The following is a 22,446-nucleotide window of genomic DNA, read 5'->3' on the forward strand; positions in this document are numbered from 1 at the left end:
GGCCTCCTTACTGGGGAACTGTTGCTCTACAAGGATAGTTATTGCACTTTATTATAAAGTTAATTGATAAATATTATTATTTTTGAAAGCACCAATACTGCGCCTTGTTACCGTAAAATCGACCATCCGTTTGGACCGTTCACTGCTCTGACAAGAACTGTACCTCGGCAACCGTGACGTCACTGTTCTCGCCAATCGAGTAGCTCTCAGGACTGCCGTTCCTATCGCGAGGTTATCGCATTTAGCTTGGTTAGTTAGCTAGCCGTGAAAAGCTTGATTGTGTATTCGCATTTTACAATATTTATTCGTCCTAAAGAATCGAGAGGACTGCGCGTTGCTGTTTTACTCTTGTTTTGTCACACCTGCAAAAAGGATAATCGCTGGCTCTTGTGTTTGCACGGTAAGTCGTGTAAACGCACACAGTCTGCTAACTAGCCAGGACTGTTGCCCAGGAGGACATGGGTTTGTTTTGGAAGCCTCTGAGAATTTTTAGTGACGCGGGGAATAATGAAATTGCTAAGTCAATTTCGAAATATTGTTTCTGTTGTTTAGTTATTCGTTTTGTGTGTAGCGTGTTTTATTTCTTTGTGTTTAATTGGTGAATTTGGTCTCTACATGGTTGTAACGTTGCTGTTCATGTAGATACTAAGTGTGACCAAGCTGTGTCAGTCTTGTTCACGTTTTGCTGTGTTTCCAATTGATTTATTCACTTTCTCAGGGTCCCAATGATGAGTTATGCTGAAAAGCCAGAAGATATCACAAAAGAGGAGTGGATGGACAAACTAAACAATGTTCATATACAGAGGGCAGACATGAATCGGCTCATTATGAACTATCTGGTGACAGGTGAGGCGTCTAGAATGAGGACTATGGTGATTCAATGAGAAAAATAAGTTGTTGACGTCAAAGACACATGCCTATTTTGAACGAAAATATACAAATGACTGTATTTAATATTACTACTTAGTTCAGGTGCGTGTAGCTCAGTTGGCACCCCTAACAGCCCATCCCCATCCCCGGCTGTGCAGCGCTGGTCCAAGCCCAGTTTGTCACGAAAGGCATCCGGCGTAAAAACTGCCAAATCAACATGCGGACAATGATCCGCTGTGGTGACCCTGAACTCTAGGGATAAGCTGAAAGGACAAAAAAAAAAAACTACTACTACTACAAAACTAGGCGACAGATCCTAACAAATGACTAGTTAGAATTAGCATGTGTTTATTATTTATATTTTTAATATTGACTTAAAAATGTGTTTACTACTTTGATAATCTGAATTTTTCCTATTTCTTTGCCTTTGACTGTGTCTGCTTCATATGTTTCAAGAGGGATTTAAAGAAGCAGCAGAGAAGTTTCGGATGGAATCTGGTATCGAACCGAGTGTGGATCTGGACTCTCTAGATGAAAGGATAAAGATTAGAGAGATGATCCTGAAAGGACAAATACAGGAAGCTATTGCACTCATCAACAGTCTACACCCAGAGCTGCTTGACACCAATCGATACCTGTATTTTCATCTGCAGGTACATTTACACAGTGCTTTCTGATAGCCATTACATGCTTGTTAAACTGGAACATTTTTGATACCACATATGTTTTGATACTGGCTGAACTTCAACATTAATTTGGTTTACTTATTCCTAATCCAGCAGCAACATTTGATTGAGTTAATCAGGCTAAGGGAGACTGAGTCAGCACTGGAGTTTGCGCAGACACAACTGGCTGAGCAGGGGGAGGAGAGTCGAGAGTGTCTGACAGAAATGGAGAGAACGTTAGCCCTTCTCGCCTTTGACAACCCAGAAGAATCACCCTTTGGGGACTTGCTCAACATGATGCAACGGCAAAAGGTCAGACTGACTAGTGAAGTCATCATTTTGTGTCACTTTGATGTTTCACCTCTGGTTTGCTTTTTGGTTCTCACACATTTTTGTAAACAAACCAACAGCTCTACATCCTTTACTTAAGTAATAGATCTAATGCCATATTTAAGAAGTACTGTTATAAGTAAAAGTCCGGCATTGAAAATGTTAACTAAAATTAACTATTATCCCGAAAATGTACTTAAGTAATGCAGTAAAACCTCCTCTGTGGTTGATGCTATATACTAAACGCAGGATTATACAGGTGTACTGTACTTGGTTGAGAGGGTGGCTTTGTACTTAATTTTTATCTAACTATAACTAATGTCTTTTTTAGTTATTAATTTGCTGACTTTTATACATCCATTGACTGATTCTTTGGTTTGTAAAAATATCACAATTGGTGAGAAATGCCATTGTTGGTTATTTTAAATGATTTTGTGTTTATTGTAGGTGTGCAAAAGCACAGCCAAACTGATCCTGTCTGCACCTTTTACCTCAGAAATGCAGTCAGCTGTCAGAGCGGGCACAGTGTATTTCTTTTTTTAATTCACAGGTCACTGAATCGACCGACATGTAGCAGGCATGATAAATTATTTTAATAGCCCGTTTTATGATTGATGTTTCTAACAGGGCACATACTCTGATTTGCAGGGAGGGACGTTAGTCTTCCCAAGGTGGATCGATGTTTTTAATGGGTTTCCTCCGTTCGCAGCCATTTTTCTGGATATGGGAAAAATCTTTGTAACCTTTAGGACAAACCCACACTTGTTTTGGGACATTCAAAGTAATCCACACTGCTGATTTTTATTTTGTATTTCTGGGGACAGAGATCAGGCTTGTTCCGCCTACCCTGCACTTAATGTGTGCGTTTACCACGTCTGACAGGCATGCAGACCCAAAAATCTCTGTTTGGCTACTTTTCTTTCTAATACAAGTAATAAGTAAATGGATATGATGACCATTAATTGTCATACCACGGTATAGCATGATTCTAGTATACCGATGTAACCCTATGACACACTGTACCACATTTATACAGGTTTAAAGACTGCAGAAATGGGTGTGTATGGTAGCTTTTCATTAGTGCTGAAACAACATCTTTGTCACTCTAGTCTTTGGTTGGGCTGTTTATTCTCACACCACAAACATTATTTCAAGCAGCGTTGGTCTGGATGTTAGGTCCACAACAGGGTTTAGTTGCCACACAAGTGTGTGAAAGCTCCCTTTAAAACAGCATGGAAGCACGTAGAACACAGTGAATGCATTTGACAAGTAACTTTGCAAGAAACACGTTTGATTCCAACACAGTACTATAATCTTGACCCGCAGGTTTGGAGTGAGGTGAACCAAGCTGTGCTGGACTATGAGAACAGGGAGTCAACACCCAAACTGGCTAAACTCTTGAAGTTACTGCTGTGGGCACAGAATGAGTTGGACCAGAAGAAGGTTAAATATCCTAAAATGACTGACCTCAGCACAGGTACCATTGAGGACCCCAAGTGAACATAACTTACAAGAACAACCACCTTTAATTTTATGATCAGTCAGTGACTGTGTGACAACCAGGTAACATATATGTATAAACAAATGCTACATTGTTTTTTTTTTTTTTTTTTTTTTTTCATGTTTTATTCATGAGAAATAAGATTTAACTCATTGTGCAAAGTGTAAATTGCTGTATTTGCAAAGTGACAAATTATTTAATTACTTATCCTGGATTTTGAGATAGATCACTAAGACAACAAAATTCAACTTGTTGTTATATTTTGTCTTTCTAAAGCTTAAGTATTATTTATTTTTCCCCAAAAAGATGTTATTTTACCAGAAAGAGAAATGATGGTATAGATGAATGATGTGTTGAATACTGTGGCGTGTGTGAGGAGCCAAACCCATGGCTCTGCAGGATAAGAGTACACTGCAGGAGTGTTTTGAATCATAAATGAGTTTCAAATCAAACATTGCTCTATAGTATGTATGTATGTATAATATTTCACCAGTGTTTGTAATGTAAAATAGACCCTGACTGAAATCTGAGATGGCTTTACACAGTTGACTCCTTTGGTCTTTTCTGAGCCCACATCCCTCATTGGGGGAGGTGGGGGGTGGTAGGGTTCATGTATGGCTGGTTTCTGTAGACTCTCATATTTAAAACCAATTCAGACTAATTTTGTTAATCATAAACAGTCATGAAAAGCATTGAAATTTGAGTCTGACCGGCCAAAGACCATTTTTCCACTTTTAAAACTGTTAGTATTTTCACTTAAAGTAAGTGTCTTTTTACTTTTCGTAATGGGGAAGGCACTTGTGCTTGTTTTTTTTTGTTTGTGTGTGTGTGTACTTTTATAAGAAAATATTTGCTGCTAGTTGTCCATCCTTAGTTTCTATTACAGCTGTCTTTATAGATATCGGCTTTGACAAATGCTGAAGCCCAGAGAGCTCACATCTCTTTTATTATTCAACATTTTTAAGATCCGATTTGCAGTTATTAAAATAAACAACTTTTGTGATCCATTAAAAAGCTGTCTGTGTGCATATATGCAAGTTATCAGGGGAGAGTTTGCACTAAAATGGTTGGTTCAAGCTTTTGATTGTACTTTGCAAACGTGATGATTTTAAAGTACAACTGTTAGCTTGGGGAAAAAAAAGTGTGTCTGTTCTTTTAGCAGGGGCAAAATGCAAATGTCAAACGACCAGGAAGACCGCTCCTGTGAGTTTTGCAAATCTCATCCAGCTCCTCTTTGGAGCTTTGTTCCAACAAGTTTTACCTGTTTGCCTTGTCTGCTTCAGTGTACGGAGTATAGCTAATCCACCACTTTCAGTGCGGGAGAATAGCCGAGATAACAGTGGTTTTCTCTGAATGGCTGACAAACACATATCGGGAGATGGCAGCAATGACCTTAATGCTCCTCTTTTGGTTTGTAAGGTTTACACAGTTAAAGAATCTACAGAAGCGGAGCCACAAGAACAAAACCTATGGCCCAGGTGAGACTGCAAGAGACATTTTAGTCTAGACAAGATGTGCTTTTCAAGTTGAGCTAAATGATATTAGGACTTTTAAAAATGTGTAATGCTCCCTTCATATTTTCACAGTTGCTCCTACAATACATGGTACATGGTTGTGTGTACTAATAAATATGTAGACTATGTTCATTGACTGAAATGTACACCAGGTTTACCCTGACATGTACTTGAATGTTGGTGATCAACAGAAAACAGGTAATAAGGTCATTGTTATAAATACATAAATATAAATACAGCATCAGAAGGTCATCACATCAGGCTGTATTTGCTGAGAAAAGGTTTTCCATCACAGGTACATAATTTGCTAAATAAAGAACATGACTCCATTCGGTAGAAATCATGTCTGAACCATTTCACAAGAAGGTAAACAAACTCAAATATTGGAGTGGATTAAGACATTACAGCACTTCATAAAGGCATCAGTTTGAGATTGTTGGCAGCGACAGAACTGTGGATGGACGGACGATGCCGGATTTGATCAAACTGTCGTTGAAATGTGATGTATGAATATTCACATCCAGGAATGTTCTGTCTTTTCTGGGGTTATGCTTAACTTAAGCTGAGCACCACTCAACCAAAAAGAAGACCCACGACATTCTTTAGCAATGTGGTTTCAGAAAGCAGACATTCCCAAGGAGCTGATAGTTTTAGATCATGCTAGGTTAACATGAATCCTCAGATTTCACACTTTGACCTACCAGATTTTGTGACATCATCAGCATTGCAGTTACTGATATGACCAAACATTTGGCCCTAAGTTTTAATGATGAAATAAGTTTTTTTTTAACACTGGCACAAGGAACATTTTAATATTTGATATTCACATCTGTGTTCTCATATGAGAAGAAAATACACTTGGAATTTTAAGTATAGTGTCTGATTATGCAAGAATATATTGCATTGGCTTCATATCGAAATATGTTGCTGAAGTGCCTGTTTTAAAAAAGTGTCATACAATCTATTAATCGGATTCACCCGCATTTTATCCATCCTAACATCATGACTTTATTAAGGGCCTATCGTCAGTTTGCCTTTTCCTTGGTCTGAACTGAAACATCAGACCCTCCTGCCTGGATAGCCCTCATATTTTGTATAGACATTCATGGTCCTTATGACATAAATAATATGAATCCTTCTGACTCTGAAAAATCTCACAACAGTGATGTTTCTCACAGACATTCATCTCATTTGATCAGGTCAAAAGTGTAACTCATCCAAAACTTTGGTTCATGCGCAAATACCCGCAGAACTCATGACGTTCCCATCATCCCTAGCTCTATGTTGTGTTTCATACAAACTTGCAAACATCATAAACATCATAGTTAACTCAAAGCTCTGCTGTGCCTCAATGCAGCTACACAGAACCGGTGTCACGGCTGTACACTCTTTTCTATGTATGATGTCCTTGTTATTTTCTGGCAGATGCACGTTATTAAATAGAAATTGTTCCCCCTCACACTCAACAGACCTGAGGCTCAGAAGTGGACCCCCATGCTGTTCATTGGCACCTGTCTCCTCTACTGTGCCAGAATGGCCATGCCAATCTGTGCAGTCTCCATTGCAGCAACTTATCACTGGAGTAAGATCGAATGTGGGTGGGTTCTGGGGGGATTCTTCTGGGGTTACTGTCTCACACAGATCCTGGGAGGGCATGCCAGTGACAAGTAAGCAAATCAGCTGGTAAAATATTGAAGCATTTATTCACATGGATACTAAGCAGTGATTGAATAACCTTCATGGCATATTTATTGTTGAATTAAATCTCTGTGAATGGTTATTGTTGCATTAGAATGGGAGGAGAGCGTGTCCTGTTCATCTCCACATCCTTGTGGGCTCTGATCACAGCCGGTACCCCTCTTTTGGTCCAGCTCAGCTCTCATGCTTTTGCTCTTATGACTTTGGCGAGATTCCTCATGGGACTGTTGCAGGGTGAGAGCTGTAACTGTAACAATAAGGAAACAATGACTTAAACAGCAATAAGATTTATCTTAGCTTACAGAGAGAAACAAACCTTTAATCAAAGCTAGGCTCATATGACCTACTATAAGGGATCAATCTTTTTTAGTCTTTTGCTTCTAGAAGATGATTTCACTTTCCAAACTCGCAGATATTATAAGATTTCAGAGGGCTTTGTGATGTCTTACAGGTGTATTTTACCCATCCTTGGCCAGCCTTTGCTCACAGCGTGTAGTGGAAGGGGAGAGAGGGTTTTTAATGAGCACCATGAACAGTGGTACTCATCTTGGGTATGTGGTAAACGCATGCACGCACACACACACACACACACACAGACGCACACACACAGGTCAATGCATTCATAATACATTTTCTCTGGTGATCCCGGGCTTTGCTCTCTGTCGGTCTTTCAGAACACTTTTAGCAGGTGGGATGGGCTCCCTGTGTCTGGACTGGTACGGCTGGGAAAGCATGTTCTATGGAGTTGGTTTTCTGTCTGGACTCTGGGCCCTCATTGTTTGGCTTTTTCTATTCAAAGGTACAGTAGCTACACTTCTCACTCATGCACATTGTGCAGACAACGGGGCACATCCTCAGCCGTGCCTCTATTTGTAGCCACACTAGAAGCACAGTGTTACAGATGGCATGTCAGTGTGTCAGTTGGTCCACTACTGTGGTCCAGATTAAAATATTCCAACTACTACAAGATGCATTGTCATGAAGTTTTTGTACACGTTCATTGTCCCCCAGAATGACTTTGATGATTCGGAACTTTTCTTCTAGCATCACAAGGTGATTGTTGTTTTTGGACGGACTGTACTCGCAGTTATTTCCTCTTGATGATGGGGTATAATCATAAAATCAAATACTAACACACCATACAGATACTTTACAATACCTGCAAAGCTTATGACATTCCCATCTATCTCAGCTGTACGTTGTGATTTTCTAACAAACAGATGTTAGTGAACATGGCACATGTTAGCGGGCAGATTGAAAACTGCCACTGTGGCTGTATACACATAATCTTGTTTGTAAAATCTTCTCAAATGATAAAGATGTCCAATCTCTGGCTCAGGTGACGTTCCTCCCAAGAAGCTGGAAACAAGCAATGGCTCAGAATGGACTTTGTCAAGAACACGCTGGCTGAGTCTTTTTAAGAAGCCATCTGTCTGGTACAGCTCATATAGGTTCTTCAATCCATCACTATTAGTATTGGGTCATTTCACTCTCTTTGTTTTTTTGTCATTCTCTCTAAGGGCCATGGTCTTCGCTCACATGTGCATTTGCAGCACGTCCTACACCTTATTGTCATGGTTGCCTACATACTTCAAAGAATCATTTCCACATGCATCGGTATTTAAGCCCTATGTTGGTATCTATATGTACCATACGCTTAAGGATACTGTTTAAGGTAAATATAAGACATATTTTTGTCCCTCGGTCTGTCTATTCTTGCAGGAATGGGTGTTTAATGTAATTCCATGGGTAGCTGCAGTTCCATCAGCACTTGCTGGAGGATGTTTTTCCGATTTTCTCATTAATCGAGGTATTTAAAAAGTGTCCTATGAAGACAGTTTGTTGTTTAAGGTCAGTGTCAATACCTCACATTGAAAGATGTTAACATATTTTGCTTTTCCTGTAGGATATGATGTAGCAACTGTAAGAAAGCTAATGCAAGTACGTAGGAAAACAGCTGTGTGATGTGATTCAAACAGTATGAACAAATAATCCAGATCAACATGTTTATTTTTTTATGTCATATGGCCGTGCTTGTGTCTTATGTCTCTCCCTTGCTCTCTCCTCAGTTTTTTGCCATGGGTACATCAAGTATATTTTTAATGCTTCTGTCTGGAGCTGTCACATTTACCTCAGCTGTGATTTATGTTTCTGTTGCTATGGGCATGTCAACCTTCACCAGTTGGTATGTTTTTTCAGAATTATGACAAAGATACAAAATGTCCCAGACATTTTACAGTTAGAAACTTTACTGTTAATGTTATCAATACACAGTTAAAGTAGTTTGGCATGTTTGCACTGCAATTTTCTGTTACTTTCCGACCAACATGTACACCACTGATCTTCAGCTGATACAATATATAGGAATGATATATACTAATATACATGTGGTGCTGGGCTGTATTTGCTTCAGCATGGTGATGTGTGTGGCGTTCTGTCGGAATAAACTGTGCCTGTTTTTATTCAAATTCACCTGTTATTTTTATGGTTTTGTAAAATAACTAAATAAACTTACCCTTATTTACAGTGTCTCGTTTACTTAATCAGCTTTAATGTGTTTCAGTGGTGCATCTGTGAATGTACAGGATCTCACGCCATCGTGTGCAGGCGCCCTCTATGGTGAGTTTACAGCAGCTGAATTCATGTCTTATCCATTTGTCATGTATGTTGATGAACTGATTGAATCAATATTCCTTTTCTGCTACAGGTTTTATGAATATGTTGGGGGCATTTATGGGTATGTATTGAAGATCAATTTTAGGCAGCTGATAGATAATGTGAGAGCACAAAACAAATTGTATTGTATCTGAAACAAAAAACAAATTGAACCAAAACGATCTAAAATTAAAAAAAGGCTCATTTCTAATTCTTGCAATTGCCCCTGGTCTCAAATGCTTGTTAACCTTATATGCTGCCCAGGGCTGGTGTTGGTCTCTTTGTCAGGATACCTGATCGAGGTCACTCTGTCGTGGGCCACAGTCTTCTCCATCATCACTTTAGTAAATGTCACCGGTCTTGGGATCTTCCTCATCTTTGGAGATGCTCGTCGTGTCGACCTGCAACATCACAGCCAGGTTACCGTGATCTGACCCAGACCTTTTGTTCCAAATATAATTTGCTGTCTGATTTGTGAGACTGGGTGTTAAATGCATCTCCATACCTCCATAAAAACCTGGTTTTCTGAAACTCACAGGGCTAATCACACAAAGCTAATTTAACTCTGGTGCACTTCAGGAATCAACTAGAGATGATTTAAAGTGATGTTTTCTCTATCTTAGATTAAACAAGAGAATCATCATTATGTGTAACCTAATCATTTCTACATACTTGCTTGAAAATGAAGGAACTTGAATATTGCAGACATGCTTTTGCTCTGGGGTGGTGACTGAAGGTCACTCTGGATAAAATGATCTGCTAAACTATATTGTACAGATGTGTATGACTGTAGAAATATTTAGTGTAGAGTGTCATGTTTAAATGAATATTCACTTAATGCAAAAGCCAGGCTGCTGGTCACTGGTATAGTATATAAAGACACAGTACATGTAAATAGCTAAATTACTGTGTTAGTGTCAGTGGAGATGAAGAAAAGAGTTGAATCAAAGCTTTGGTCAGTTTTGACTTTTAAAAAGTAATAAAAACTACAAATAAAGAGATAAGCACAGGGCTTTTGTAACTATACATAGCTTTAGACAACTTGGTTGCATGTCTTTTGTAATTATTATGTAACTTTGGCTTTTAAAATGTATTTATTAAATGATTTTCAAACCATTTAAGATATGCACAAGTCATCTATGCTGTGCTTGGTGTTAGTCAAAGTACTAAAGCATATCTAGTGCCGTGAAGCAAACAAAGAACTGTGTAGTATATGTATTTACTTTTACATTAGTATAAATGGATATTCAGCTAAACACTTTGTTACTATAATGTAATGTTGCTTTTGTCCATTTTGTGCTGGAAGAACCTTCCCAAAAAGACTCTTTTGGAAGAAATTGTCTTTTATGTTGCTGCAATTTGGTAAAATGTCACAAATTATTAATCTGACACTAATCTGTAGACTATTTTTGTTATATCTGTGGCACAAACATTGTACTCATACATAGATGACATACATGTTGCTGCATGGAGCTAGTAAAAAGACAACGTGGAAAGCTGCTCATGATTAGCATTGTAATATTATGAACAACCAGGACTTATCTTTTTATGTGTACATGCAGATATCATTGTCTGCTCTTTTCAAACTACAAAAAGAGGGATTTCAGTAGATTTTAACTCCCAAACAGAATGTTGTGATGTTTCTTTACAACTTGATACTCGATGAACTCAAGTCACAACGTTATAGGTTCAGGAAATACTTCTATCTTAAAGTAAAGAGAAGCTGAATTTGCAGGGAGACTGGAAACACCTGGAAACAACCTTTGGTGTATAAAATCTCTAGAATGACCCTTTAAGCCAGTCCTCCCTTGTGTTATTACGGTTTTTGTGACATCAAAGAAATATGGGGAAACCACAACTGAATAAACCACTGACATTCAATTCAGAAGCAGGCACCTTCAGGAAAGCTGTTGTGCAAAAGAGTCGTGTTGAACTTCTCCATCGATTCAACGCGGATCCGGTTTCAGGACCCTGGTCAGCTCATGCGGCCTGCAGGTCTTTTCCGTCCACGGGGATGGAAAAAGACATTGCAGCCGGCGGCACATGGGTCACATTAACCTGCTCTGCCAGGCGCTTTGATGGGGGCAGCGTTCACCGTTTGATCGCCAAGACTGGCTTCACGTCATGACGTCACAGCCTATGAGACCGGGACATGGAAATCTCACGCAAATCAGGACGGGTAGGCTCGATGTGGAGAAATGCCTAATATGCAGAAAAAGCCAGGAGTCCCCTGGTTGTGCTGGGTATTTAAACATGCAGCTCTGACAGAAGTGAAGCCCGTCTTTGTCTCTGCTGGACATTTTCTGTGGGCCTCAGCGTCTCTCTGCAGCTGATACCGACACCAGCGCCGTGGTCGGAATTGTTCGGCCTGCTTTACCTCCACGGATCCTCGTCTCTGTTCAAATGATTTATAAGCAGGGACGTGTCCACAGAACTGTAGAGCTGACGATCAGCTGCTGTGCTGCGGAATGAAGCCATGCAGCTGCACAGGGTTGGAGCTGGGCCGGAGACACCCCAGATCGCTTCAGGCCGCACAACATGGTGAGGTATTACACCAACAAGGACAAACAGCAGCAGCGAACTGATGCAGATTGAACTCCAGCTGCGTGTATAAACTCAGGTCAGGTGGATGGAGCATACAATGGGTTGCAGATCGTGATTTCGAGCCGTGCGCTGCAATGGCGCACGGGCCTGTGAAGTCATTTCTTTAGCGATTTGTGTTTTTGTGTGTGTGTGTTTCGTCCCGTGATTGTCAAATGCTCGTACAGCCCCGATCTCCCCTCCTTAAGGAACAGGATTCCCGCTCCTCGTGTTCACGGCGGACCTTGATTTATTAGCCATACAATTAAGGCACGCGGTGAATGCCAAGAGAGGAATCACACACTCCCCACGTCCTGTAGCATTCAGGAAGATGGAGGGATGTACTGGAAAACATCTGCAAAGCGGGAGACAACATCTGCCCCTGCTCGCTGGAACAAAGGCTGCCGGTTTTCCGTCCCTCACGGCCCCTTTTTCATTAGATTTTGTCAATTTACATCACTTCTTTTTCACTGTCTGACACTGAAAGGAAACCACACAAAGAGTCATTGCAAGCAGGAGCTACAACTGCATTTCCAGGGGATTCATGTTGAGCTTATTTGTATAGGTCCGAATTTTGTTTTAAAAAAATAGTCTATATAAAATCTGCAACGGTGTTTTATTCTAATTACTTAATCGGGCAATTATATCCTCTAATGATCACATTAGGTCGGTGATTAGAGCTCATTAGTCAATATAAACAAAAATTATCTATTTTTACAACATATTCCTTATTTCTAGGAAAGAAAGAAATCCAACTTCTCAAATGGGAAGGTTATTTTCTTTATCATGCAACATTTTAAATGGGATATATTTGAAGATAAGTGACCTTTGGCTCTGTGAAATTGTAATGGTTCATTTTGCCCACTGTTTTTTAATATGAACACATTAAAAGAATGACTGCTTGTTTGTTTTAATGTTACAGCCTGTGTATGTTGTAATAATTTAAGTGATTTCAAGACCTACAACAGATGCAAAATCTTTTTTACCAAAAAAATGTCAGAACTAAATTTAACCCACCTTTGTTCTTTTGCTAAATCTTGTGTGTATAAGACATGGTTGCACAAAAGGAATTTAAAGACTGCAGCTACATTGCTACATAGCAAGCAACCATGCACTATGGATTTTGACACCTGCTGATCCCCACGTGAATTTAATTATTTCAATACTTTCCACCAGAGCATTAAAACCACCGGGTGGGTTTAATTGGGTATGACTTAATTGGTGTATATCTCAAAGTTATGCATTTCATTTCTCTAAACCATGAACATCACTTATTGTATTAAAAACTCAAATGAGCCACACGATAAACAGCAGTTTATTTTAAGCTGATCCTACTTGCAGCACTGCCGTGCAATATGTATAAGCATACTCACATTATGTTTTCACTGAAAGCAAATTCCCTTGTGTTAACCCCCGAAGAGGGCTGGAACTGTATCTGATGGTATCTGATGATACATTTTGATCAGAATGATCACAATCCACTATACACTTTACAGTTAAGTGCATAAGTTTGTATCCCCTTGATAAACCTGATCTTGGCACCAGGTTTGTTCAATTGCACACACTAAGATTTTCCCAAGAAGTTGAAAACAAAGAAAAATAACAGAGACACTGGCTCAAGAGCTACAGTATGTAGAAATCCAAAACAAAGAGCAAAGGACCCGACAAAGTCCTTAAGGAAGAGTGGAGCAAAAGTCCAAATCCCCACAGTCTGCACAAGTCTGGATTATTAAGGAGAAAAGCATCCAGGAAGCCATTGCTTGATTCTAGACAAAGCAGCACACTGTATGTGAATAAACAAAATGAGAACAAGATTACTTGGTCCGATGAGACCTAAGAATTTTCAGGGCATAATTGCTCAGGTATGTGGGGTTAGAAAAAAAAATCCATCTGCTAAGGTTAGTGTAACACCATTTTCATAGTGAAACATTGTGGATGCTCACTGGTGTTTTGGGGGTGGCTGCATATAGTGGAAGAAGGAATTAATTCAGAACAATATCAACAGTTTAAGCAAAGCCTCCCACCATCAGTCAAAAAGCTAAAAAAATAATGAGGCAGTGGATCATTCAACAAGGTAATGTTCCAAAGCACAAAGCCAAGTCCACTCAGGATGAGTAAGGTGAGTGCTTTACCTTTGCCTTCACAGTCTGCAGACGTAAATATTATCAACACATCTAGTTCCACATATAGTGCATTATGGCTCTGATCTGCAAATAATCTATCAGACTGATGACCGGTGAATGTTTAGCGTTCAGCTGCTTAAATAAAACTACGTGTATAAATCTGGGAAGTCGAGAGATCGAGAGACAGACTCGGTCTTGTCTGTTAAATGGGATTAATCAGAAGGGAAATATGTAATAGCAGAACTATCATTCAGTGCCATGTGATCATAATTGTTAACCAACATTAACTATGTAAAACAATCTCTTAAATGTACCACAATCTTTTTGAAATATGAAACTTGCTCCCAATGCCCCTAACTTAAAGGTGTGAGATGAAAAGCCTTTTCTGACATATTTATTTTGGACCATTTTGGAACAAAAATGCCACAGACAACAGATAAGTATATCTTTAATAATGAACATGATCAAATTTAAGAATGTAATAGTGACCTCTGATACAATGAATATTCAGTTCAGGGGTGACTTAAAACATTTTTGTTGCATAAATTTTCTATATTCCAATATTGTTATACAACTCTGATTGCTCCACAGTCATACTCCCTCTCTGTTCTTTCACTCGTGACACACACATTAATACAGCAAGCAATAAAAAACAAAAAGTCACAAACATATACCATATAGGCTAGTCTCTGGGTTTTCATACACTTGACAATAAATCAGTTAAGTATAATGCTACAATTTACATTTTGAGGCGATCTCAGTTAGAAATGCTGTTACGTTAAAGCTTACATTTTCTTAGGATGACATGGACAGGTTATTATAGCACTGAAACTGATGAAAATGCCAGGATTATAATGAGGTAACCTAAGTAACAAACACAAAGTGACAGGCCTGGTTGGCGTTTCAAAAGCAGTACATGCTACATTACTTATCTCCATAATGTCATGAACAGAGACCCCTGTTGGAACAGCTGGGAAAAAAGGGAAATTAAAGTCACTGGAACCAAATGAGACGTAAAGCAAATTGTGTTGACAAAAACCCGAACTCATACAATTGTATTTCCATCCTTTAAATAAGAAAGAGAGGGACCACCTTTAAGAGCATTTGATCTCTAGATATCCTTTCCCTGAATCTCTAGCTGGACATTTTGAGGTACAGTACTTTAAATAACAAAAACAAAACAAAACAAAAAAAATCTAAATAAAACACAAGTTTCACTTTAAGTACGCTACTGCTGAAAAGAAAATGTAAGGCTCCACTCGGGAAGGATACAAACTCCTAGAAACTCCACCTTAATGTTAAATTAGTTGTAAGTCAGGCGATAAGATTATTCAAAAATATTTTGTAACATTTATGCTTTCTAATGTCAACCCTTACACAATTATGTCTAGGCATACAGAAACTTTCAGTGTACACATTCCTCCACCAAAGTAAGACACCCCTAACATGAAAAGGGGCATTGTACAATTTATTTTTTCTTCTGATAATATAAAATACAACTGGCCACACACAGATAGCAGACATTTTGTCAATAAAGTGTTCACTCATTAAGATCAACCGATACAAGCACTTAACACTTCTCCAACACACAAACCACAAAGTGAACAGTCACTGAATGTCAGCAGCATTTTGTCAAAGAGATTTTCAAAACAGACGTGCAGATATTTATAATTAGTTAAGAATGCAGGGGGTAGAGATAGAGATTTAGAGATTAAAAAATACAAAGTAAACAAGAAAATATAGATTATTAAAGCGATTTGACTGGTGGAACTAGCTTCATCCCTGCACGCTTTGATTTGGGGAACCAGGAGCAATGTGGCCCAAAAGTTTGACATGGGCCAAAGTCAACAAATTTAAATAAAAAAAAATATAGTTTTCACTGCTTTATGTCCTTGTGTTTTATTTTTAAATCTAAATTTCAGTACATCCACCTGAAGCCATCTTCCACCTTTTACTTCTGACGATCCTGAACAGAGAGGGAATAAAAACCATTGACTTATTATGGTGATGATCAAATTCATACAAGACAAATATTTCTAACAGTAAATTACAGATGTCGAAAATTGCTAAACAATGCTCATACTAGGGCTGGATGAATGAATATTATCAATAGTTAACTTTAAGTGGAATTACATAGTGACTATGTGACCAGTATAAGTTATGGCTTAACAGAAATCTGTTGTCCAGACAAATATAAACTAAACAAAATACTGAAGTTATTTGACATTTGAAATGATAAAAATCGGTGCTTTTATTTTAAATCAAATTAATGATTTTACATGTGTGATTTTGTAAACACTAGCAAAGATCACCAACACCACCACTACAATTTGCTAAATAATAATATTCTGATCTTAGGAAAATTGCTACATATTACCAGGGACCTAGAAAGGAAAAAGAATAGACTTTACCTGGTCGAGGCGGGATCGGGCTTGTATTGAGGCAGGTTCATAGCTCTGTTTAAAAAAAAAATATTTATCTATATAGAACTATCTCTAGTGTGTGTGTGAAAAGTCACATTGTCAATACAAATTTGGTTTACATACTTCATGAAACATGGTTTCCAGTCATTTACAGTCAATGACAAGTGTCTACATAAAAGGGAAAGGAATCAAAACAGACTGACCAATAACAAACTATGTGAATATTAATATTAATAGGTGTGCAGGCTGAGAGCATGTTGGTTGTTTGTTGATCTTTGGATCGTTTACATTTATCTTTGGGGATCTTTTATTTCATTCTTAATCTATATTTAATTTATTTTCTGCTCCCTTTCTAAGACTTTTGACATTTCCACAGAACAATTAGCTACATCAAAATCAGTGAATAAGTCGCTTTTTCCTCATTGTATTCTCTGGACCACATCTGTATACGGCTTAAATACTATGCAAGTGGTTAAATCAATTGATATCAATTGATATTAATCCTTATTGTTTGGACTCCAGAGCCACTCAAACTATCACAGTGCTTGAAGATCCTTAGCTGAGGCTGCACTAGGCATTTTAATACAGTCACTACACATCTATTTTGTTTATTAAATATTAAATTCAAAGTTGTGTAAGGGCTAAAGGAAATTATTACCTTTTTTACCACCTCTTCCTCCTCCTGCTTCTTCTCATAGTGGGAAAAGTCGTCGAAGATGGAGGTGGTGTGTTTATACTGGGCAATGATCTTGAGCACCTGCTTCGCCTTCTCCAAAGGAACCTCTTGAGTGTCACGTGAGTTGGTGACTGGCTTGTTGTCATTGTTCTCCAGGCGGATGTGGCGCAACTGGCTATTAGGCACGTCCTTAACAAACAACCAGTTCACATCAAACTTGCCCTTCCACTTGTCCTGTGCCCAAACGCCAGCACTGGTGCCATAGTCCACAGGGGAACGCATCTCAGCCACACCACAGAAATGGCCGCTGCCGTTGACACTAAACAACAAGTAGACAGGACCTTTAGAGTTCATTGCCCTGTAGGCTGTGTCCAAACGCTTGTTTCCGTGCTCCGTGCTGCACCAGATGGAGTACTTGATGGAGCGGTGGATGTCATCCTCAGAGTAGCTTTTGATGATGAACACACGGCCGTTCTTCAGGTTCCAATCAAAGTCCTTGGGGTTATAGCTGTGGGCTGCTCGCAGCTTCTCTAACACAGGATGGGAATCTGATAACAGCTCTGGAGGCACACCCCCACCCCCTCTACCTCCATTACCAACACCACCACCATTAGAGGAGCCACTGCTGTCCAAGCTTCCACCACCATAACACAAGTTACGGTTGCGTGGGGCAACCCAGCGAGTCTGAGGTGCTGGACCAGAGTTGTGGTTCTGATAAGGCTGAGGAGGGGGAGGTGGAGGACCCTGCATGGTCATCTGCTGCACAAGGGACTGGGCAGACTGTAAGGACTGCTGAAGGGGAGGAAGAAGACTGGGCGCATGAGAGTGCAACTGAGGCTGATGCTGCTGCTGGTGATGGTGGTGGTGGGGCAGAGGAGGGGCCATCTTGGTAGCAATGCCTTTGTTATCCCATGTATCAATGTCTATACTGTGTTTAATGGCAGTGGGAGGAAAAGATCCTCCAGCTATCGGTGTGCCAGGCTTGTTCTTGGTCTTTTGTTGCTGCAGTTTGGCAGGTTTACTGGCGATAGCAGCCCACGATGTAGGTTTCGGAGGAGGCATTCCTATCGGTGTGCCACCGTTGCCTGTGGCAACAGCTGCAGCAACACTGCCACCTCCCCCGATCACAGACCCGACACTCTTCACAGCCGAACTACTTCCTGTCACATCGCCACCCATTTTTAGGCCCAACATACCCTGCTCCAGGCTGTTCATACCCGGCGCCTTGCTCAGGGTGTCACCATGGAATCCTGTCTGGCCATCAGGGACTAAGGTGCCTCCTAGAGAGTTGGGTGGGTAGCTGTAACTCCCCCCATAGGCCGAACTCTGAGTCTGCTGGCCCTGAGAACCGCTGGTGCCCCAAGCAGAGAAGGCCGGGTTCTCTGGGAAAAAGTTAAACCTGTGAGGATAAATGCTGCTGCTGAGCCCACCGGGCTGCCCAAACACTGTGTCGTGCATGAAGTGATGGTCTCCATTGCTGAGGGGGGCATAGGGCGCCAGGTAAGGAATTGGTGGGTCCCCTCCTGTAGACCAAGGAGCCTCACTGAGAGGGTAAGGAAATCCGATGGAGGGAGCATAGTAGCTGGACAGGTAAGGGTCTGTCATTGACTGATAGCTGTTATTCTACAAACAGAAATAGAAGACAATTTGTTAGAGCAACAAAACAAACACTAGATACAGGAATTTTCAGCGTACACATTGTGCACAGTTCAAAAACGCTGCTCACCTGATTGGACTGGCCTGTAAGATAGGGCTCAAACTCATTGTCATGAACAGTATCCTTCTGGTGGAGGGAGCCATTCTGCACTGAAACTGGAAAAGCTGCAATCAAATTAAAAACTGCTTTTAAAATTACAAACTGTGTTACAAACGTGTTTCATTGCTGCACTTTTTGCTGAAATAGCTGAAAGTTTGGCTTCTGTTGAAATGTTGAAGCAAAATTTTGCTTCCTTACATAATGGTTAGGCAAACTTCAAAGCTTAAAAACTTCAAAGGCAATTATGTGATGTCATTGGTGGCATCATGACAGAATCGATTTTTACAGTAAGTGTAAACGTACAGTAAATATAATAAATGTAAAATAAACATTTTGAAGTTTAAAAGGTGCTTTTAGCTTAAAGTATGCCGAAGTAATTAGGCACCAATAAGTGTACGGAAGATGGAAGTCAGAATAATAATAAAGTTTAGAATATCATTACTGTGAATGTATTCACATTTTGCTCACGGGCAATTTTTGAATTGCTCTGTTGACATAATGGGTATAAAAATACAGTCAGTTATGTCAGATACCAAACTGTGCAAAAGCCTTAGATCATTAGGTCCTTATCCATTCCACCAGGAGCTGTGTGATCAGTCCCAAATACATCCTCCAGCACGACATCTACAATTGTACAGCCAGAGTCTTAAAGAACTATCTTTAAAGACAAGAAGAGCAGAGACCGCTATTACAGATTTTGCCAGCCCCACAGAGACTAGGGTTGGGACAAACCACTAGCCAAGAACATTGACAAACTGTGCAAGAGTCTATTGGCTTTATTCATCATTTTTATGCTTAGTTAACTGATAAAAAGTATCCTAAGGTTTTGGAAAGCATCCATAATATAGTTTTGTGCCTATGACATTTACAGAATATTGTGTAAGACATCAGGTAACTGGTACAGTACATACTCTGCCCTACAGGGTGCCACACTGGTTTTTGTGTATGATAGCAGTGCATTCCTACCTTTGCTTGCATCTTGTCCTTTTGATGTCTTAAGTGGCCACAGTGAAAGAAAGAATGCATGAGAAAGAAGAAAAACAAGAAAGCCTTGCATGGGTCATGACTTTCATTCAAGGCATCACACATCAGCCTAGCTAGACACTTATGATGTACTTAAATGGAAACCTTCGTGCAGGCCTTGATTATTTACCAACATAGAGCAGTTTTCCAGCTAAGCCCCCTCTCATATAGCTAACTAGCTGACTAGCTGGCAGTAGGGGCATCGTCTTCAGAGTGGATCTCGCATCCCAGTGGAAATTTAAACCTAAAGCTGAGTGTTTGTTCTCGCTGCTTACCTGGGGGTCAATGCTAGCAGCAGACATCATTCATCCACCAGGTGTTGTGTTAAGCCCCAACAATACGCACAGTGTATGTGTGTATGCAGCACAAACTCCGCTCTGCGAAGACGCTAATAGCTGGAGTAGCTCTGTGTGCTCCGCGTTACTTTGCTATCAGTTAAACACAGTTAGCAGCAGCGGTTAGCCGGTGTCTCTGCTCGGCGCCGACACTCTGCTTGTCGTAGCACTGCTGACACTAGGTGTTGTCCTGTCCACATTCATCCAACGGGGCTTCAATCCGGTCAGAGCCCCTCACCGTTACATTAAAACCCGAGCAGCCTTGGTAGCTGTGCTCATTGGCCCAATGGCAGCTTCATCCGGGATCCGCGGGGCGGAAGTGACACAACGTGAGGCAAGCTAGTACGCGTCCGTGGCTTCTTCTTCTACGGAGTTTTAACGGAGCCACATACTGTGCATCCCGTTTTATTTCAGTGCAAAGAATATAAAGATGTACGTTTTAGACGCTTATACAGAAGGCAAAAAAAATCATCTAAAATAAAAATAATCTAAAAATAATAACTAAAAATATTGTATAAGCCCTGTTATTAATAATTAACATGTTTTTCTTCAGGATAAGAAATGTTAAACAAATAGGTTTTGTTTTAAACCGGTGACCACAGTTACATGCCATGTACTGAAACCATTTGGCTACCAGTGCACTCCATTATCAGTTATTTTCAAGAAAAAAGTAAATCAATAATCATCATCAAACAAACCAATGACTCTTTGGTCCATGACAACAGAGAGTGGTCCCTCCTTGCTATGTGTCAAGGGGTCCTTGGCAAGACACTGAACCCTAAATTGCTCCTGGTGGGTCAGTTGCATGGCAACCACCTCCCCCCGGGGTGTGAGTATGTATGTGAAAGGGTGAATCAGAAGCAATATTGTAAAGCGCTTTGAATAAAATCGACACATAATTCGTCATTTACCACTTACAATTTACAGTTAAGCAGCAGCCGAAGAATTAGCAGAAGAAAAAGAAGGGAAAGTAGGAGGAGGAGCATCCTTGCTGCCTGCCACCTTCTGATTTTATCTAGATTTTTAATCATTTCTCTAGCTGTGTAATAATTTCTATCCTTTCCACTGCTAATGTCCTGCATGAGATGACATTCTGGTTTCTCCTTCTGGACATTACTTGGTTATGTTACATTTGTTTTTCTAGTTTATCAGTCATCTGATTGAGTGATTTTTTTGCAGCCAAGTTCCATACAATTAGCCGATGTACACAGGCAAGCGCTTTTGAGCTTAAAAAAAAAAGCTCACAGCGGCAATCTTTAGTCAGTTATATCCAATATATTAAATTAATTCGTTTTCAAAAAAATAAAGACTGAAGTAACTTAACTGTTTTTTGTTTTTTTTACAATATAACAGGTAGCTACTTTGCCTCTAATGCTAAATATGGTCAATGGTAAATTTGTCGGAAACATATGTCTGGTGGCATTCTCTATTATTCTTTTTGGCAATGATTCTTGTCAATGATTAAAGGCCTTCGTATGAAAAGGTCACAACCAACAGTGTAATATTCTCTCAACACAACTTTGTGGCTCACACACAAAGTTAAATTCTTTTAAAGGCTAAATACATCTGTTCAGTGTAGCAAATAGGAGTAAATTGTGGTATTTTCAAATCGGGGACTTTCAAGCTGTGAGGCCGTATCACTAACCGTTCCCCACTGTGCTGCCCAGGCATAAAAATGCAGAGACAGAGACGTAAAGAGAAGAGTGAGCAGAATCAAACTTTAAAAGGTAACTGAATATAACTTATATCATACAGTGTTTCCCTTTAGAACATTTCAGGCACAGTGGCAAGAAGATGATCGAGGTTTTGTGTGTAAGCGCTAAAATATTTCTCACGCAACACTCACAAGTAAAACCAATTAACAATAGAGAAACTTAGAAAAATCTTTAAGAAATAGAAACAAAAATATATATATAAAGGAAACATAAAACCCACATAATAAACTATATAAACTAAAACAATTACAAACTTTGATGTTTGTGCAAATTGCAATATGAACTCAGCAATTTGAAACAAAATGCCAAGGATCCTTTTCTCATCATAGACACAGTGCGCACGACTCGTTACTGCACTTAATTTTTCTTGGTGTTGAAAACATTTTCAGCATCATTGTAAGAAAATTCTGCCATCTGAGACCCATTTACTGACGTTCTTATACAGGCTCCCAAATGCATCCTCTTCCAAAGGTCTGTTTTCACCTACTGAAAGTGAAGATTTGTCTTTGTTTAGAAAACTGAATATGTAAGAAAAGATTTCTATTGCTATATTGCAATACTGAAGCTCAATTTACAACTTAG

The 22,446-nt window shown here is 39.7% G+C and overlaps 3 protein-coding genes and 1 long non-coding RNA gene across 11 annotated transcripts; 2 read left to right on the forward strand and 2 right to left on the reverse strand.

Annotated features, from left to right (window-relative positions):
• The first annotated feature begins 205 nt into the window (after positions 1-205).
• On the forward strand, positions 206-4,283 carry LOC137140094 (glucose-induced degradation protein 8-B homolog). The gene is made up of 5 exons (XM_067528200.1): positions 206-400; positions 719-846; positions 1,327-1,523; positions 1,650-1,847; positions 3,192-4,283. The coding sequence occupies exons 2-5, from the start codon at positions 726-728 to the stop codon at positions 3,363-3,365; spliced, it is 690 nt and encodes a 229-aa protein (XP_067384301.1). The 5' UTR covers positions 206-400; positions 719-725; the 3' UTR covers positions 3,366-4,283.
• A 251-nt stretch (positions 4,284-4,534) lies between these two features.
• LOC137140093 (voltage-gated purine nucleotide uniporter SLC17A9-like) lies at positions 4,535-11,101 on the forward strand. 2 transcript variants are annotated; one of them, XM_067528199.1, is made up of 13 exons: positions 4,535-4,844; positions 6,350-6,547; positions 6,673-6,812; positions 7,030-7,129; positions 7,253-7,377; positions 7,918-8,014; positions 8,099-8,195; positions 8,301-8,388; positions 8,485-8,519; positions 8,648-8,763; positions 9,142-9,197; positions 9,286-9,315; positions 9,498-11,101. In XM_067528199.1, the coding sequence occupies exons 1-13, from the start codon at positions 4,720-4,722 to the stop codon at positions 9,665-9,667; spliced, it is 1,377 nt and encodes a 458-aa protein (XP_067384300.1). In that variant the 5' UTR covers positions 4,535-4,719; the 3' UTR covers positions 9,668-11,101. The 2 variants fall into 2 exon arrangements, with proteins under 2 accessions (XP_067384300.1, XP_067384299.1); XM_067528198.1 differs by having other exon boundaries at positions 7,918-8,195.
• LOC137140095 (uncharacterized) lies at positions 6,689-12,240 on the reverse strand. Of its 2 annotated transcripts, none has more exons than XR_010916424.1 (3): positions 11,130-12,240; positions 9,527-9,634; positions 6,689-6,825 (listed from the first exon to the last, which is right to left on the reverse strand). It is a non-coding gene; the product is annotated as an uncharacterized lncRNA (long non-coding RNA). The 2 variants fall into 2 exon arrangements; XR_010916425.1 differs by having other exon boundaries at positions 9,482-9,634.
• A 2,126-nt stretch (positions 12,241-14,366) lies between these two features.
• On the reverse strand, positions 14,367-20,467 carry LOC137139387 (YTH domain-containing family protein 1-like). Of its 6 annotated transcripts, none has more exons than XM_067526568.1 (7): positions 20,090-20,467; positions 19,758-19,785; positions 19,330-19,449; positions 18,762-18,856; positions 17,018-18,658; positions 16,348-16,392; positions 14,367-15,902 (listed from the first exon to the last, which is right to left on the reverse strand). In XM_067526568.1, exons 5-7 carry the CDS (start codon positions 18,638-18,640, stop codon positions 15,888-15,890), a joined length of 1,683 nt encoding a protein of 560 aa, XP_067382669.1. In that variant the 5' UTR covers positions 18,641-18,658; positions 18,762-18,856; positions 19,330-19,449; positions 19,758-19,785; positions 20,090-20,467; the 3' UTR covers positions 14,367-15,887. The 6 variants fall into 6 exon arrangements, with proteins under 6 accessions (XP_067382669.1, XP_067382668.1, XP_067382667.1 ...); XM_067526567.1 differs by having other exon boundaries at positions 19,325-19,449; XM_067526566.1 differs by lacking the exon at positions 19,330-19,449.
• Positions 20,468-22,446: the final 1,979 nt, after the last annotated feature.

The sequence above is a fragment of the Channa argus genome, chromosome 13 (genome assembly GCF_033026475.1).
Source record: "Channa argus isolate prfri chromosome 13, Channa argus male v1.0, whole genome shotgun sequence".
Taxonomy (NCBI): domain Eukaryota; kingdom Metazoa; phylum Chordata; class Actinopteri; order Anabantiformes; family Channidae; genus Channa; species Channa argus.

Bases quoted from the DNA above. Each gene is read 5' to 3' on its own strand.
- LOC137139387 (XM_067526565.1), bottom strand. From the start codon at position 19,848: ATGCAAGGCTTTCTTGTTTTTCTTCTTTCTCATGCATTCTTTCTTTCA. The intron at 18,659-18,761 runs GTGAGCAGCGTT...TTCTGTTTGTAG, and splicing joins TTACAGGCCAGTCCAATCAG to AATAACAGCTATCAGTCAAT. The intron at 16,393-17,017 runs GTAATAATTTCC...TTTTTTAAACAG, and splicing joins AGGAAGAGGTGGTAAAAAAG to AGCTATGAACCTGCCTCAAT.
- LOC137140094 (XM_067528200.1), top strand. From the start codon at position 726: ATGATGAGTTATGCTGAAAAGCCAGAAGATATCACAAAAGAGGAGTGG. The intron at 1,524-1,649 runs GTACATTTACAC...TTCCTAATCCAG, and splicing joins ACCTGTATTTTCATCTGCAG to CAGCAACATTTGATTGAGTT. The intron at 1,848-3,191 runs GTCAGACTGACT...CTTGACCCGCAG, and splicing joins ACATGATGCAACGGCAAAAG to GTTTGGAGTGAGGTGAACCA.
- LOC137140093 (XM_067528198.1), top strand. From the start codon at position 4,720: ATGGCTGACAAACACATATCGGGAGATGGCAGCAATGACCTTAATGCT. The intron at 7,378-7,917 runs GTACAGTAGCTA...TCTCTGGCTCAG, and splicing joins TTGGCTTTTTCTATTCAAAG to GTGACGTTCCTCCCAAGAAG. The intron at 9,316-9,497 runs GTATGTATTGAA...TATGCTGCCCAG, and splicing joins TATGTTGGGGGCATTTATGG to GGCTGGTGTTGGTCTCTTTG.